At 43.6% G+C, this 16,764-nt stretch overlaps 1 protein-coding gene across 8 annotated transcripts; it reads right to left on the bottom strand.

Annotated features, from left to right (window-relative positions):
- Positions 1–1,376: 1,376 nt before the first annotated feature.
- suds3 (SDS3 homolog, SIN3A corepressor complex component) lies at positions 1,377–13,148 on the bottom strand. Of its 8 annotated transcripts, none has more exons than XM_035379707.1 (13): positions 11,481–12,871; positions 10,775–10,878; positions 10,227–10,296; positions 9,666–9,724; positions 8,806–8,877; positions 8,352–8,371; positions 7,476–7,632; positions 6,925–7,020; positions 6,548–6,609; positions 6,195–6,216; positions 5,484–5,589; positions 2,786–2,870; positions 1,377–2,411 (listed from the first exon to the last, which is right to left on the bottom strand). In XM_035379707.1, the coding sequence occupies exons 2-13, from the start codon at positions 10,809–10,811 to the stop codon at positions 2,313–2,315; spliced, it is 885 nt and encodes a 294-aa protein (XP_035235598.1). In that variant the 5' UTR covers positions 10,812–10,878; positions 11,481–12,871; the 3' UTR covers positions 1,377–2,312. The 8 variants fall into 8 exon arrangements, with proteins under 8 accessions (XP_035235598.1, XP_035235599.1, XP_035235594.1 ...); XM_035379708.1 differs by having other exon boundaries at positions 11,701–12,871; XM_035379703.1 differs by lacking the exons at positions 10,775–10,878; positions 11,481–12,871 and adding an exon at positions 12,933–13,148.
- Positions 13,149–16,764: the final 3,616 nt, after the last annotated feature.

Raw genomic sequence — 16,764 nt, 5'->3', positions numbered from 1 at the left:
CAAAGCACCATGAGTAGCTCCCCCTAGTGGAGAAACTTCAGCCTGCGAAATGCGAGTGAGTTACAAGCCAGGTTCATGAGGTGCTTTGCATCTAAAAAGCACATCAGCTACACACTTCTATCAGGACCTCCTAGGAGAGGGAAGATCATTCCAAGCAATCTCTGGGTTCTACCCCCCCCCCCCCCCCCATACATACAAAGGGGCAGGTTTTTTTGGAAAGTATCAGCTTCATCATTTATTTTTAAATGGAAAATCAAAGAAAGGCATACATGTTGGATGAATTTACTGTTTTTTTTTTTTTTTGGGGGGGGGGGGGACTCTCATCAGTTGAGGGAGACTTTTCACACAATTTTTAATGCTGATAAACTTCAATACATACCGCTTATTATTTTTATTTCTAAATTGTGTCAGAATTGTACCGAGCTCCCGATAATCATTAGGCATTTGTTGTAACCATGGGAACCAGGATCTCACGCATTCACGGCGTACTGAGGCACTCAGCAGCAGGGCCTTAAATACAGATGCCGTATCTGGAATGCTGGCTGACAGCCTTTCAGATCGACAAATCGGGGAGATTTTCTGTTCGGTTTACCCACTGAACTAAGCAGAAACACGTTCGCTGCACCTTCCCATGAGCACGGACCGTTATGAAACAACCATTTCCGCGACTCGATAGCTCCCTTTTACCCAGGCTCTGAAAGGCTCTACTGGGTACACGGCCAGTGTATGTAAGGGCTGCTCTGTGACATCAAAGAAAGCCACCCATATTTTGATTTGAAATATTATTCACTGCAGCACTGTGTTTATGTATAATGACATATGATACTTGCAGGGCAGGAAAAGTTGGCGAGCACATTTCAGATTTTAGAGTTCTGTCGCGTTGCATCGAGCACCAGTGGGACCTTTCTGGGTGTCCGAGCCTGAAAAATGACTTCATCATGACTTCGTTTCACCACGACGAACGATCAAACTTGTATTTCACACCAAATGTCGCCAGGGAACGGAGAAAGTGTAAATACTCACCCGAAAATATACTTCACTTTCAGCACGGGCTGAAAAGTCCTGTGGAATCTACCAGCGTAGCAAGGCAGAACCTTCACTGCCACGGGTTCGTCAGAGCCGAGTGTTGTTCAGTTGCCATGCCAATGCCACGTTCTTCATTTAACCTTTCGGTTCTGTTCCATACTTTTTGTTCAACTCTACAATAACCAATTTCCGCAACCGAAAACAACTGGAAAAGAAACAGGACTACAGGAACAGCGGAGAATAGACAATAATTTTTATGGACAGAACACGACTGCAATTAATAAAAAATATGTCGGCCACATAGCCTGCAACAGACAAGGAAGTCACAGGGACACGAACCTCGATTTTGGTGCTATGCAGTTTATTTTTATTTTTTATACACATACAAAAAGTAAAACCTTTAAAAAGCAAAATTCAAAACGGTTATATGGTATATGCTCTTTTTCCATCAATATCAAAGACCAAAAAAAGGGGGGGGGGGGGGGGGGGTTGGTTAAAATACAGGGTATGGGAGGGGTGGAGAAAAAGAGGCAACACAATACGAGATACAAACAGGAGACAACACAAATGTTAAAGCTTCCTAACTTTACCTCTCATCCAATGGCGACGCTCCGACAGGCTCGAATGCGAAGATGGGAACATGATTTCCACGAATAGCAGAAGAGGATATGACATAGGGACTCCTCTGAATTCACAAATCGGTACGAGGAGAAAGCGTATTGCATATCGTGGGCCAGACCTGGGTCAATTGCGTATTTTTCTTTTGGATTCAAATATTCAAATACTTTTGGGTGCTCTATTGATCTTGTCTGGTGTAACTGAGCCTGCCAATATGACCAGAAGGCGGGTTTTGCACTGTTTGCGTTGGTTCCAAAACACCAGACAAGATCATTAAAGCGTAGAAAGGCATTTGAATCCAAAACACACACGGTATTTGACCCAGGTCTGTCGTGGGCATATGAACGGTGTAGCCAAAGAAAATCCACACCAGATCACCTAGTGACCAAGGAAGGAATAAAATTAAAAAGGAAACAAAGAAAAAAAAAAAAAGTTAAAAATCAAGTTTTCTATGGCTGCAGTTTTTTTTACGCTAGAAGGAAAAATAAGTCAGGAAGAATGTTCTTTTTTTCGCCTGCGTGAAGTCTTGACCTCTGCTTATCTCCCTGCCGACGGGGTCAGATGGTGGCTTCTCCGCACCAGAAGGTCCTTGGGCGATGCAGCGGGGATGATGGTCACATGATGCTAGCGATGAAAAGGGGGGGGGGAGGGGGGCGAGTGGGTGACCTCTACGCCGCCGATCTACGTCGGATCACGAACGCGCCCCGCTGTAGCTGTCCCAAATAAATCCTCATCTTCGTGCTGTCGCTCGTCTTCCTCACCCAGATCTGGAATTACATAAGGAAGGGGGGGGGGGGGGGGGGGGGGGGGGTGGGGGGTGGAAAAGGCGGTTTTGCCAGGGCAGATAGAAGCTTCCGGCGCGCGATGTTCGTTGCCGCGGAGACAGGGAAATCTATGCGCTTATCTCTATGCCACCAGGCCTCCCACTCGCGGTAATGCATTCCTTGGGTGTTAATGCGCAGTCAATGGGTCAACTCAAAAAGCTAACGCATGGCAGGCAGGCGCGCGTGTAAATTAGAGCCTCAAACTGCCCCCGCGGTGGGGTATTAAAAGAGCTCCGTTTGAGACGCGGCCAGCGAGCTGATGGGCGGCCAGGGGGGGGCCGGGGGGTCTGGGTTGGCAGAGTAGCGGCGTCACGCACCTCGTTTGTTCCCACAGAGCTGATGACGCAGCTGATCTTGGTGTTCTCCTTGGACTCCAGATAAATGGCCTGGCTCTTGTGGTACCTGGGAGGAACGACGACAGCGCCAGTTACTCCAGCCCTCGAACCCTTACGCCAGCCCCAACCCCTGCCCATGGGCCGAGGGGAGGGGGGGGGGGGGGGGGGGGGACTCTCTCAGATACGGCTCAGCGTGGAGCGGGAGGAGACTTCCCCCCCCCGCGCCCGCGGCTACGCTAGCGCTCGCCCTCCCGCGGCGCCTCCGCGGCGAGGCCTGCAGGAGACCGCGCGGCGAGACGGCGAGACGGCGGGAAGCGCGGCTCACGCACACTTCCACCGCCGCGAAGTCAAAAACAGAAGCAAACCAATTACTGAGGAACACCATTAACAAGCCTGAATGGCTCTTTTTCAAAAAATCTGCTCCTTCGTTTTTCCTGTTCAGAAAGAATTATTCACCGGGACGGATGCTCGGTCCTCCCGACTGGGTTTTGGCTATCGTTGAGCACCGATGCACCGCAAAGACCTCATCCAAAAATTAAATAAAACTCCCTCGGAAGTGCAGACCCGACTCGGACGAGAAAAGAGGTCTCGTGCTCTTCTTCAGGAATATTACCCAGCCCCTTCACTGTTCCTCTGCCAGCCATCCATCATCTCTGGCTGCTGCTCCAGGGGTTCAGACACACCCCCCACCCCCCAGTTTACTGCCAGCATAACCTGTCCGTGAGCATCCCCTGCAAACAACTGCACGGTTTTATATACAGATCCCCTTACCCCTATACGAGCGTCAGGCAGTCAATCCGACGGCACGACTCAACAAAACCCACCCCGACAAGACGTGGACACAAACGCACACTACGTCGCAGTCATAGTTTATAACATCCTTGAGAGTCCGGGGTTGCAGTTAGAGCTGGAAGGCCAGCGCTGGGCCCCAATGCCATTTTAATAAGCGTAGGGCCACAGCGGGCCACTAAAGCATTTCTGGTAGTTGTAGTATTACTGGCCTGATAAGGACGCTAGGATAACGAGCCGCGTCGGGCTCCTTTACAGCCATCTCACCACAGCAGACACGCATAAATGTTATTCTCCGCGTAAAAATTTCATTTCTGCGGCAGTTTAAAAATACATCCAATCCACAACGGTGCGTCCGATAAACCGCTCTGCCCCAATATAAACGCAGGCGCCCCGGCCCGGCCGGCTTGACCAATGGGAGCGCGGACAACTGCTCGGTTAATAGGGCCAATTTCCCCATCGGGCACGAATTCGGCATGCTTTAAATGGGCAAATACCAATTCTGTCTGCCTGTGACCTCCAACGAGTCTCCCCCTCCCCGTCAGGCATCCGGTCCAAAACAACACGGCAATAACAACACTTTTTTTAAGCCGAATTGATTTGGGTCAGTTAAAATCTCTTCTGTCTGAGCCGCAAGTTTCCCCCATGTCACTCTCTCATGAAATCTATGCTGAAAACTAAACCCCATCGAGCAAAAACAAAATGACAATGTCTGGCAACAGGTCTAGACTCCAGCCAGCCCCCCTTAATGCAACTGTATTTATTTTATCTTTTAAAAGGGAAGAGTGTAGCTGGAGGCATGGGAACCGTAAGGAATGCTTACAGTGCCATCTTGTGGCCGAATGCAGAACTGTAGCACGAGGCAGGCAACGTGAAACACGCCTCATTCATTTTTCCTTGAACAACTTCAATGTCACGCATACATTTCTGCTTTAACGGACCCAGCCCAAAAAAAAGCACACTGGTCAAAGACTCAGAGGAAAGATGCTGATAGGATAACTTTATAAAGCCAGTTGCAGAACCATTTCTAGCTTAAAGGCCTCAGAACACATTTTTGGCATACCCAGGATCCTAACCAAACAGCTAGGCTAAGGGAAAGCAAGGCACCTGACAACTTAAGTATGCACCAGATATGGGGGAAAAAAAACAGAATATTACAGTGGTCATCCATTACATACAAACAGTGTACAAATAAGTTGTAAGTGAGGGACAACCAGCACATGGATAAGCCACACAGGGTAGCTTATCCACTAATTAAGTAAATGGCACACCACACACATAGGGTCGTGTCTACAGCGCTCGACAGGCTGGGTCATCTCTAATTATGGCTGGGGCTCAGTGACTTTGAGAGAGGGGTGAATGTTGGGCCGTGTCTGGCAGCTGCTCCTGTGTCCAACCTGTCCGAGGCGATGACATCACAGATCTCTGAGGGAGAGACACCACGGGCGCAGGGACGCAGTGGCGAGAGGCACAGCTCTCTCCGACCGCGCTGTCCTTGCGCTGACCCAATTCTTAGCGCGATGGCGAAATGGCCGAGAAGCTGCAATTCAGTTGATTACGAATTTAAACTGGGGCCAAGGACAACCAGTTTCTTTAAAAAGAGTTGTAGGCCAACCCCTATGAAGTGACCTTATACTGGAATTTTATTTTTCCCCCCCCACTATCTGTTTTAAGACTAATAATTGGCAAAGACTAAACCTTGAGAACTACAGGCCTTCAGGCACCCGAATGTCCAAAAAAATTTTTTTAATGAAAACTAGCAACCGTGAGGACCCTAAAAATTGACAAAAACAGAAATTAAAATCAAGGGAAACTGACATAAAAGAACCGGGCGTGGAAACGATAACAGTGATGTCCCACGCACGGGCAGCGTACGTCGAGCAGAGCCTACCATCGTTTGTCGTAGTAGAGCTTCCCCTCCTCGATGCGCGCTTCGTACCGCTGCGTCGGCGCTTCCAAGGGCGTGGTGGGAAGGTGCTCCGGAGACGACGGCGAAGCTGGGGGGGGGGGAAAGGGGGAAAGCCCGTTGGACACGCCCGACTCTGTCGCGTTCTTTAATCCGCGAACAATGCCTCCTGAAGCCCAGCCGCGATTCTGAAGCTAAGTAGCGGTCTTCCGGGAGCCCGGTGCCGGAGCCAATACAGACGTATGCTAATGTCGGCTGGGGCGGAGAAGAAACTAGCTCACGTGCACCGCTCCGTTAGCACGCGTTGCCCTGTCAGCGCTTTAAAGTTACGCGTGTCCGCGGCCAACTCCCGCCTCCAGCGTTCGTTGCCATGCCTTCGCAGACGGTTTTTTAAAAATCCTGCTTCTCCGTTTCGCTTTCTGTTTGGCTCCAACGAATGGGTGTGCTATTTCTGTGGTGTGACGAGCAACGACTGTGTGGCCGTCCATTTAAATGAGCCATCGTCAAGGCATCGAAGCAGCTTATTCACTACACCTTCTGTTTTTAACCCCCTTCAAAAGCTTTTTTCATACTGACCAACTGTGACGACTAATTCCACCAACACTTTAAAGTGTACATTATGCACATGCCTCCATATGCGTGTGACTAAACATATCTCACTTAACTTTGTCTTAAAGTTGCGTAAAGTGATCATACCTGGACGTTTGGGTGACTTGAGCTGTGAACAGAAAAGAATTCTAATTAATTCAGTAAAAAATAATAAGAATAATTGCTTTGCCATTACAGCCAAAGCTTCCTGAGAGGCAAATGAAAGCAGATTTTATTTAGCTATTGCTTTTAGTTTTTAGATGTGGAAACCAATGTAAAATCAGTCCAAATGGAGCATACCTGCTAAAAGTTCTCTTTAAAGAATTTTTCATCTGCTAAAAGCAGCATACAAGAGCCGGAATCGATTTTACCAGAGATATACTCCACACTTCCATGTACAATGTTCAAGCTATGTCACAGGTATAAGGGCCTTTAAAGTGTATAGAACTGAACACGCCAACCTTGTTCAGTGTCCGTAGGTCTTCCATTATCTGTTCGTCTGTTAGCAAATAGTTTAACTGAGGTGCAGGGAGTCAAGGCAAAGAAGCAGCATCAATGTTGTTATTATTACTCATATGTTCGTGTCATATTAGTAGTGCAAAACATTTCATTTTCATTCATCACAAGTCCGCACCCAAAGTGATTTACAATGTAAAATATTACATAATCAAATTTACATGTATACAAACTTAAAGAACAGACAAGTGTATTGCTGGTTGGGCATTTTCTCCTAGTCAACAGACAAATGTATCATAACATGACAACTCTGGATGATCGCTTGGTACGAAGTACCACTCGACATCCTTCTGGCATCAGAAGACTTTTCGAGCAAGGATATCAGGCGCGGGTTTCCTCCGTTTGTCCGGGATGGGGACGGGATCGTTCGGCCGCCTTCTCAGCTTCCGCGTCATGATGGGTTTTACCTCCATGGAATCTGGACGTAAAAATCGGACACAAACCTTTACAGCCAAGGACAGGTCATGGGTGGCGGTGTACGCGTGCGTGTGTGTGTAAGTGAAACTGTGAATGAGACACAGGTATCTTGGTCTACATTCCGTTAGCCCAATGAGCCAAGAGTAGCTTCCCAGTAGGGAACGATTAAGCGCACAATCGGAAACCTTGTGTTAAAATGAGCCAAAATGGCGGCGCGCTGAAACGCGGCCATTTTAATTGAGCCGCTCGTTAATGCCAAATAAGGCCCTTTTGGAAAACTCTGCAGCCATCTCAGCCTCAAAGGAATGCCACTGACACAGAGAACAGAAATAAATTAATATCTTCTTCGCCAGCCAAAAAAAAAGTAATTTCACATTTTGTTCAGATTTCTTTTCATCCTTTTCTTTATTTTTTTACGAGCGCGATTTGCTATCTGATCGTTCTCCCGGCTCCTACCGCCTGTCAGTTCCATTGTTAATTTTTCGTTCTCTATCATCTTCTTCTTCTCCTCCAGCTCGGCAATTAAGTTTTCCTTCAGCTCGACCTTCTTATCGTCAAACTCCTTCACCGCCGCCTTCTTCTCTTTGATGTAGTTTCTCTCCACCTGCTCCGTCTGCGACAAAGAGGGGCAGAGAGGTGGGAGAGAGAGACGGGCGGCCATTATCTCCCCCCGTTCCAGAAACGCTCTCTCCCAAAGACAAACACCGTGCCGTCGTAGGTTTCTTTCGCGTTCGGCCCCGGGCCACGCCCAGCCAGCAGCTTCTGGCTGTGTCCTGAAATTGCACACTACGTACTACATATACCATCGTTCAGAGCATTTAGTATGTCTGTAAAAACTACACTGGCTTTTCGGACATACTAAGTCGTCATAGAAACACTCCACTTCCTTTCAGCACTTTGTACATTGATGATGGCGTGAGACAGGTGTGTAATATTTTGCACACCGCCCTATGCCATTATCGGTTGATGTCTGGTTGCTTGAGTCGTGAACTATCGCAGTGCGTTGTGGGATACTCATGCCAAAGTAGTAGTAGTGTGCAGTGTTTGCATGCTAAGATATTTCATTGAACGTAGTATGACATCCTGGTATTTTTTGCATAATATTTCATTTATGGCTATTGTTTCGGACATGCTAAAAACGATACATAGTATGTATTACAATGTATGCGATTTCGGATGCAGCCTCTATGACCAATCAGAGTCAATGTCGTCTGCAGACGTGACCAAATATGGAACGGGCCCTTTGCAAAAGTACAACTGTCGCCTGAAATTAAAAACTGACGCACGTCTCACCTTCAGCATAATTACGAAAAACAGATTAAATTATCTTACCTCAAGTTGCAGGAAAAGATCTAGGAAAACAAAGGCAAAGGAAAATCAACACAAATTCCTTTTATGGGAGTAGTTAATTACTGATTCTGCTGAAAACACATTCTCCAATAATCACTACCACAAATTATTTCTGCCACCAGTTCCAATGACTTGTTCATAAAAAAAGCAAAACAATCCCCTAACATATTTAACAATAAATTGCTTTCCATGAAGTACGCAATCAATCAAAACAATTATAAAATGAAATTTTTTCGATAAAAGTCAGCTCTGAGATGGGTGAGTGGGCTGGTGAGGGTGTCATGTGAGACTTGTATATGAGGTGGTGGGGCTGGGGGGGGGGGGGGGGTCACCTACATGAATGTTAAAAGGTTTAATGATTGCATCATAAAAGCCAACCTCCTATGTGGGGGGAGGTGGTGGTGGGCGTTAAAAAAAATCTTATACGTTGACGCACCTGCATTGCGCAGCCTCTCTCTGTACTGCTGGTCTAACTTCTTCATTCTCTTCTGATACTCCTGCAGTGTACCTGTGAGCACACAACCCCGATGAGAATCAGACTTCACTCCCCACCTCGCAGAGAGCCACCTCCATCAGTGGAGATTAAGGCGGAGCCGGCGGGGGGGGGGTTGGCGAAGGAGCATGGCGTGGCAGCATCCACTTGTGTGTATAGTCTCACCCACCCCCCACTCCAAAATGGATCAGCAACGGACCTTGTACTGTACCAGTTAGCTATTTTAAGATGCTTGTCTTGCCTTATATTGAATGTGGCTAAACTTCAGGTTCCCCCCCAGAACTGTGAACAATGGTGCACAGTGGACTTCTCAAAATTGAACTGCATGAACATGCATCTTTGAATGTGCCACTTAGTGAATTAATTGACCAAAGCAAGCACTCTAGCTAATTATCTAGTTAATTGGGTAAAGTGCTTGCTTTGGTAAATACATTAATTGCTGTGATGCATTGCTGTGTTTTTTTGGTGGAAATAAGCAAAACCCAGGATGGTTTCACTTATCTCCAACAAAAAAACAGAGCAAATAATTTTGTCTCAGGAAAACTAACTAGTTATCATCCTCACTAGGATACACATTTGTTATAAGCTGGTTTTAAAATTATGTCAATTAAAATATTCCATGTGACATCGGGATTTGTCGCACCTATATGGCCATAAAGACTTAACTAACATGTTAAAGTTGGTGAAATCGGGAGGATCCAGTGTGTGCAAGTTTTTCATTTTCTTTCTTTGTAAATATATGAATCTCTTACGAATCTCTCAGAAGAGTGCAAACTTTGAAATTAACAAAAAATGTTTCCCACCACCTTCTTGAAGTTGCAGCAATTGGCGCTTGAGCGATGCCAATTTGTCTTGGTACATCCTGAAACACAAAATAAGAATGATCAAAGGAAAACTGGCTTTATCAGTTAGTTAAAATGCAAATCAACATTGATAAACATTCACACATCAACACACCAGCCGACAGAATTGACTGGAAAAACATACCTTAATGTAAGATAGATGTTTTTGGTCTTTGCCAATAAATACTTCACCTAAAACGCATATGGTGCGAAACCTATTGTATGTGACCAACTCCGCTCTCTTTACACTTTTAAGGGCCAAATTAAAAAATGGTTACTGGGAGGGATCGTCTACTGTGGCAAAATAAGGTTTTGCGCAGTTAGGTACAAAGAGAAGTAAATAAATGCTGAATTGTGTACTGGCCAGCGGAGGGCGCTGCAGCAATCTTTTCACAGGTGGCCTATTTTAAGCAGTCTACGAGCCCGCTTCTGCCACCTCCTCTCGCACATCACACATACAGAAGCACTCAATAACAGGTCAATGCAGCACAGCGCCGAAAGGGTTGCCTTAGTAACACTCACTGTTCTTTGATTTCAACGTAATCATCCTCATCGTGTTTTGCCAGATCTGTCTCACTGGCATCTTCAGTGTCTGCCAAGGGGATATTAGAGAAAGTACCGTGAGCTTCCACATTCAGGACAGTCTGAATCAAATCGCCATGCATAATGTACCAAAGAAAAAAACCTTAACAGCTAAAACTCCTATTGTCAAATCTGTGTGATAAATTATTTATTAGACACTCTATATTAAAATTACTTCCATTCAGAGCTTCAGAAAAACAGACCATATTTCTCGGAAGGAAAAACTTCAGTTCAGCTCAGAGGTGTCATATTGACGTGAGCGCGTGAAAGTAAATGAAGAATAGACATACTTCAAACGCACTTGCAACGTAAACTCGTTCGTAACATTAAAGATAAAAATAATAGTTGCTATAAATTCAACCGATATGCGAGCAGAACATACTACAGCCGACTAATAGCCTACAAAGCAAACCCATGCGTTCCTTTTTCTTACACACAGCGTGTCGACATTATTCATCCAAAAAGCACAATACATATACACAAGTTACCTTCATTGGTAATATGCATGTGTGTGTTACCAGCCATTCAGCTGCGTTCGTCTCACAGCACAGAGTCAGTGGGCATTCTGTACATCAAGGTGACGTCTAAGAGACTGTAGAAATATGGTTTCTTGAAAGCGTCCTTACACAGCAGCCAGCGAGCCAGTTAGTTACACGAGACGAGGAGGGGTGCCAAGACTCCTCAGCAGTTATATAATTTAGAATTAAACACGATAAACAAGAGATGTCGCAGAGCGTAAAGTTGCATGCACATCCGCTTATTCTGGAACCTCGGCACTAGCTCGCTGCTCAGCTGCAACAAAATATCAATGTGAAATGCAGTAACATAAGCTTACTCTCAGCCTCGCGATATATGTGAAGGCTAGGTCCTCTCACGATGCGGGCAGCTACAGTTCGCCCACAGATCGTTACGCAGAAATAAAAGAGATAAACATATCCAGATATAAACATACCCAGATCATATGGCAAACATGCAGCGTAACTTACACTACAGTCATTTCAACTTCTCCGAAATGAGATGGTTTTCTAGTGATCCATCTCTATTTCCCGTAGCATAACTTGCTAGCATACAAAGCTAATGGTTTTCTTTAATCAACATTAGATAAGGCCTTTCGTTAGCAGGCACTGAAAAGTAAAATAAATACCGCATAATGATCCGAGACCATTGAAACAAAATAAGCTGCCTTGATTGTACCTTAATGAATGTGTAATGTTGCCGGTAGTTTTCAGAGCTGCAAAGCACTCGCAAAGAAAAGCGAATTAGCTCGGTAGACAACTGGATGGCTGGCCACCTTGTTCGCTAGTTAGCTAGGGCAGTTCTGAAGTGTACAGATATCAAAACTAAAACTTGAAAAACATTCTATTCCATCAACTAATTACTGTATGATCAGATACCCGGTTAGCGGACTGTCTACCTGGAACCTTTCCCAAATCCAGCTGTGAACGTCTGTAAAACTCCAAGGAGCTAAATGAAAAATAAGATGACCGTTCAATTTCAACCACTTCAGCTAGCGATATGTTACCATGGCTCCAAGTAAGAATTTTTAAGGACGTGAGCAAATTCAACGCCGGGACAAGTTAGCTTGATTGCGTCCCCGTACTGCCTCAGAAACTGTTCTTGTTCCTTAAATGACAATACGCGTGTCCAATACGCTAAAGGATGGTGCCATCGTAAAACCAATTACATTGGTGTACTCCCTCTTGTCACCTGTCAATCGTATTTAGGAGGGGCAGAGGTAACGAATACAATTATTCGGAAGCTAGGTGTCCTACTAGCACAACGAACGCTAATATTCCTCAACTGACAAAGTATTATTAGGTCTACGTAGCTAGTTGGCGTTTGCCATTCGCCCGACAAAATAAAATCTAGCTTCTTATTACATGCTTTAATTATTATTTATTTTCACAGACTTGCTTTTTGCACAGTGAATTCAAATGAGGTTTCGTTTGCACTCTACAGCTAATAAAAAGCTACTTCATGTTTGTTGGCTAGCTAGCCATCTAGCCACCATTTCCGGGCAAAACGTGCTTGCGTCAACACGCTATCGTTACCGAGAAAGCTAGTTAACCAACACATTATATTTTTATTTACATACACATAGCTAATATTAACATGTTAGCACCGGTCCACTCATTCGCATGATCCATCTAGACTAGCTAGTAAGCAAGCGTGCTCAAGATAACTGGTAGGCGTTCTCAATGTACCATGGCTAACGTTAACCACATAAAGAGAAGCCTGGCAAAGCAATAGCAAATCACAAAGCTTTTTAGCTAAGTATGCATCAAGCCATATAAGTGAACTACGGATAGCTGCATGTTTATTGGTAGTTACAAGCGTTATTTCTTTTCCGTTTTGATTCAGACTCAGACTAGCGAGCAACAGCACGTCGTTACTGCCATAATTAAGTAGCTACTTCCAGTTAGCAAACGTGACTAACTAACTAGCATTACCGTTACATAGACTATACATTTTAGCTAACGTTAGCATGGCTACCCAGCTACTTTTTGAATACTTCGATCGAGCTACAAGCCAAATGAACGTTGCAAGTGGGCAGATTTTTTAAAACCTAGTTGCAAGCTAGCCAACGTTAGCACACAATAAGTTAGCTGCTAGCTTTACAGTTTATAAAGGCTCCTAGCTAGCTACCTTCTTCCGAGTCTCTCCCCCTGAAGCTCCGGTCGTCGTCATCATCCACACTATCAAGTTCTTCTTCGTCGTTATAATAATCCACAACCGGCGACAGTAAAGTTGAAGCCATTTCTTAATTAAATGATGTAAACATTCGCCAATACCGTATTGATCCTGAATTACATTCAGCTCCAAACACAACAACAGCACCCGGGACGGTTAAGACCCATACACATTGAGAAGGCCGAGGCTATGCCTGACCAAAACAAAATCAGTTCCATTATTATATTAAATTACTATATTTATATATACATATAAAACTATATTTTTTGTTTTAAAATTGATTCTGTTCAAATAAATTAGTTTAATATTTTTGTAAAATGTTAGAATAGTGCGCTATCTAAACTGGCACATTGAAAAGATCCTTATTTCGCTCGAGGGCAAGAATAGCCATAGAGAATATCTCATCGTTGGTAAACATTTTCGCGCTTTCTTTTCAAACTACGTTATATGTTTCATGCAAAATAATATTCGTATGTTCTATATGTATCTCCCTTTGATTTGCATTAATTTAAAAAAATAATTACTTGTAAATACTAATTTGTACCAATACGGCGCCAACACGTGGGCTTATGGGAAATGAAGTTCAATTTCAATTACAATTGGTGGCATGCTAAATACGATTTTGAATATAATATTTATTTTTTCAAAATATTTCATCTTAAGTACACGAAGGACAAATTGCTCTCCGATCTGCGATTAAACAACTGCGTGCCTGTTTTTGTGTCTGTCTGTTTGGCAGTCACACATGGATTTGGTAGCTTGCCAAAAATAGCCTCTATGGCCTGAGGATTTCATATGTTAAAATGGTAGGTTTGGGGTCTATGTATGGGATGTGAAAACATAACAGACCGCACAAGTCTGGTTCCTGGTGCCATACTGTTTTTCAACAGTAGATGTCACTGCCCTGTTAGGATTGCGTTTGTGCTTGATACATCTCTATTGGAGCATTATTGCAATGTGTACCCCTGTGATCAAAGGACATACGATTTTTTTGTGCGATTGAAACGTAACAATTTCACTTAACACATTCCAATATGTTGCAGTTAAATTGCACTCTTAAAAGAACCTCACTCTGTAATGTACGAGGAAAGTGTTTCACGATAACTTTGTGCCTTTGAACCCACTTTACATAAAACCATGCATGTAGGAATAAATAAAAAGAAGTTTGTCATACAAATTTAGAGGCAACTGACTAAGTTGTCCGCCGAAACGTCTATATATTGGTGACTAGTCATGTGCCTTTCTTTTAGTTTACATAGATAATTTGTCAAATGTTCAGTTTTGCGTAATAATTTTCCATGCTGACTGAACCATTTTAGTGGTGACCTCAATAAACGAATTCAACCAGTTGAAGTATCATGCACTGACTTTGAAGGCCTGTCATACCGTAGGTTAAATGAATGGTAATGGAATGAGTAGGCTATTGTAATTGAAATACACATTTAAGTTTTCTCTTTGAAAGTTATTTTTCTCACACACAGGCCTATTAAATGTATCGATATACACTAAATTATAAATATTGATCAGAAAGAAAACGTCGATAACCGATATTTCACCCACTCGAGAACTTATTCAGTTTAGTCTGTGCTCGATTAGTATGTCCTGTACATAGAACCGCACCTCTTGAGAGTAAACCGAAAATAGAGAAAAATGTCCAATCTGTATGTGTCATGTTGTATGACAGCTTAGATTGACAACACAAAACGTGAGTATTATGATCTGTGTAGTGTGATACTAATATACAGCTGTAAAAAAAAAAAACTTGAGGAAATGTTTAAACAATTTTAGCTTGCTCTGAAGCTAGTTTGCTAGCTATCTTGTCAGCTTGCTGTCTAGTTTGCGAGCAAACGAACTTATTTCCGTCTGGGTTGGTAGCTAGCTTGCTAAGTAGGTAGTGACAGTCACGACGTTGTGGGCCTGTATGTGCAAGTGGAAAACGAGTCTTCATTCAGGAAGTCAGACTGCATGGTTTTGCAAGACAAATCGAAAGTCTGAGGACCCACAGGCGGATTGAATTTTTTAAACGCGAACTTTTTTTTATAAGGAGGAACCAAAGATCTACGGTCAGTATGTCATTTTGTGTAAAGTGTTTCTAGTCTGATCGATATATCTAGTTTTATTGAAACGATGAACGCACTGACGCGGGTTAACTTTTTCCGCCGATTTGAACGTGGATGAGTAAATACAGGAACGACAACACCTGCATGGGGTTCAGAAACGAATATTAGGAAACCAGCGAACTATACTTCTGCTCCTTTTCAAAGTAGGTGCTGTTATCCAACTTAGCTAGCTATCAAACAATTAACCAACTTCATCGCATGATAGCTTGCTACCATACATCTTGTGAAATTTCAAAACCATCGCCTGTCAGTGGAAATTTGGTCGCTATCTACAGAGCTCGCCAACGAACGAACCAACCAAAGTTAGCTAGACTTGACCGTATTTGTCTATCAGTTTCACAGTTGCGTAGTAAGCCAGCCAGCTATTGCCGCTCAACTGCTAGCTAATTGTAGCTGACAATTCAGACGATTTCAGACAGTAGACATAATTTGCGTGTTTAGCTATCGATGAGAGGAAATTCTCTAAGAGGGACAGAGCGGACGTTGTGTTTATAAAGGCACTTGATCCCACGGGGTAAGTAGCGGTTGAACTGGCGAGCTGTAGCTAGCTAGCCACTTAGTCTTATTATTATTATTTAGTCTGTCAAATTTTGAACTACAGTTATTTTGAAGAAGAAAAAATTGGTAAAGCAAGACTATAAATTGCTACCCCGACAGAAGCTAGCAATCCAGTTAAATTTGGGTGAGTCGAACGAATAGGTCGCTAGCTAGCCAGCCTGTCTCATTTCCTACAGCAATATAACGTTATATATATTTGAAATCATATGTGTAATTTTAACTAGAAAGAGAGGATAAAGCTTTATGTACGATTAGCACTAGTGATCGTATTTATTTGGGACTAGTTGTAGAAACATTGTACTCTTGTGCTCATGTTAAGCTAGCTTGCTATAATTTATATTGACATTTTAAAAAATAAACTAGTGTCTGGTCAAGCTTCATCTTTTGTTGTAATATAGAGTAAACCACTATATAAATAGCTACGAACGATTGAAAAATTACTGTGTCAAATTGGTTGTCTTGTTAACAAGACAAAACCGACGTATGAATAATGTTTTAAACGGTAAGGTGCATGAATGCGTTTTGCACGTCTAGAAAGCGCGCCTGTTGAGAGGTAGGAGACGCTGGCTGGCCAATGTTACATTGTTTCAAATGATTTCAACAACAACACACGCGTTGGTGTAGCTATACCTAACTTGCAACGCGTCCCCAGAGAATGTGACTAATACATATTTTTAGATTAATAAACGAGGGGTCATATTAAGAGCATACTCGACTAGGCTATTGTTATTTAAATAAAGGTTTTCAAAGTATACCGTACAGCGTTGTACTTGATTTCTCAGAGAACTAGCTCGCTACGTCGATATAAGTACAACCTGTCATGACTTTAGACGGCATCGGAGAACAGTGCATGTGGTCTTATATTCTCAATACAGTGAGCGTTCCTTTGACAGCGATTGTGCTAATCGTTTGGTATGGCTTCTAATGACCAGTTCGCCGTCTCTGCTTTACCTCGGATATACAAGCCATTGTTGACAAACCTGCGCGTTTGTACAGATCGCACGCCGAGAACCATACACGACTACATTGTCTTCAGGTGTCTGCTATTGAATGAGTTGTCCAGCCATGCACAGGAAATTACAATCGCTGTTAATTCATAGACCGATCAT

This window comes from Anguilla anguilla, chromosome 10, assembly GCF_013347855.1.
Source record: "Anguilla anguilla isolate fAngAng1 chromosome 10, fAngAng1.pri, whole genome shotgun sequence".
NCBI classification, from domain to species: domain Eukaryota; kingdom Metazoa; phylum Chordata; class Actinopteri; order Anguilliformes; family Anguillidae; genus Anguilla; species Anguilla anguilla.
The sequence above is the reverse complement of the archived record's forward strand: the minus strand, read 5'-3'. Positions and strand labels throughout refer to the sequence as shown.

What these genes read in the sequence shown, in the direction of transcription:
- suds3 (XM_035379703.1), bottom strand. Translation starts at nt 13,044, where the DNA reads ATGGCTTCAACTTTACTGTCGCCGGTTGTGGATTATTATAACGACGAA. An exon ending in ACGGAGGAAACCCGCGCCTG is followed by an intron (nt 6,610 to 6,924) that starts ATATCCTTGCTC and finishes GACTCCCTGCAC; the next exon opens with CTCAGTTAAACTATTTGCTA. An exon ending in ACCTACGGACACTGAACAAG is followed by an intron (nt 6,217 to 6,547) that starts GTTGGCGTGTTC and finishes TTCTGTTCACAG; the next exon opens with CTCAAGTCACCCAAACGTCC.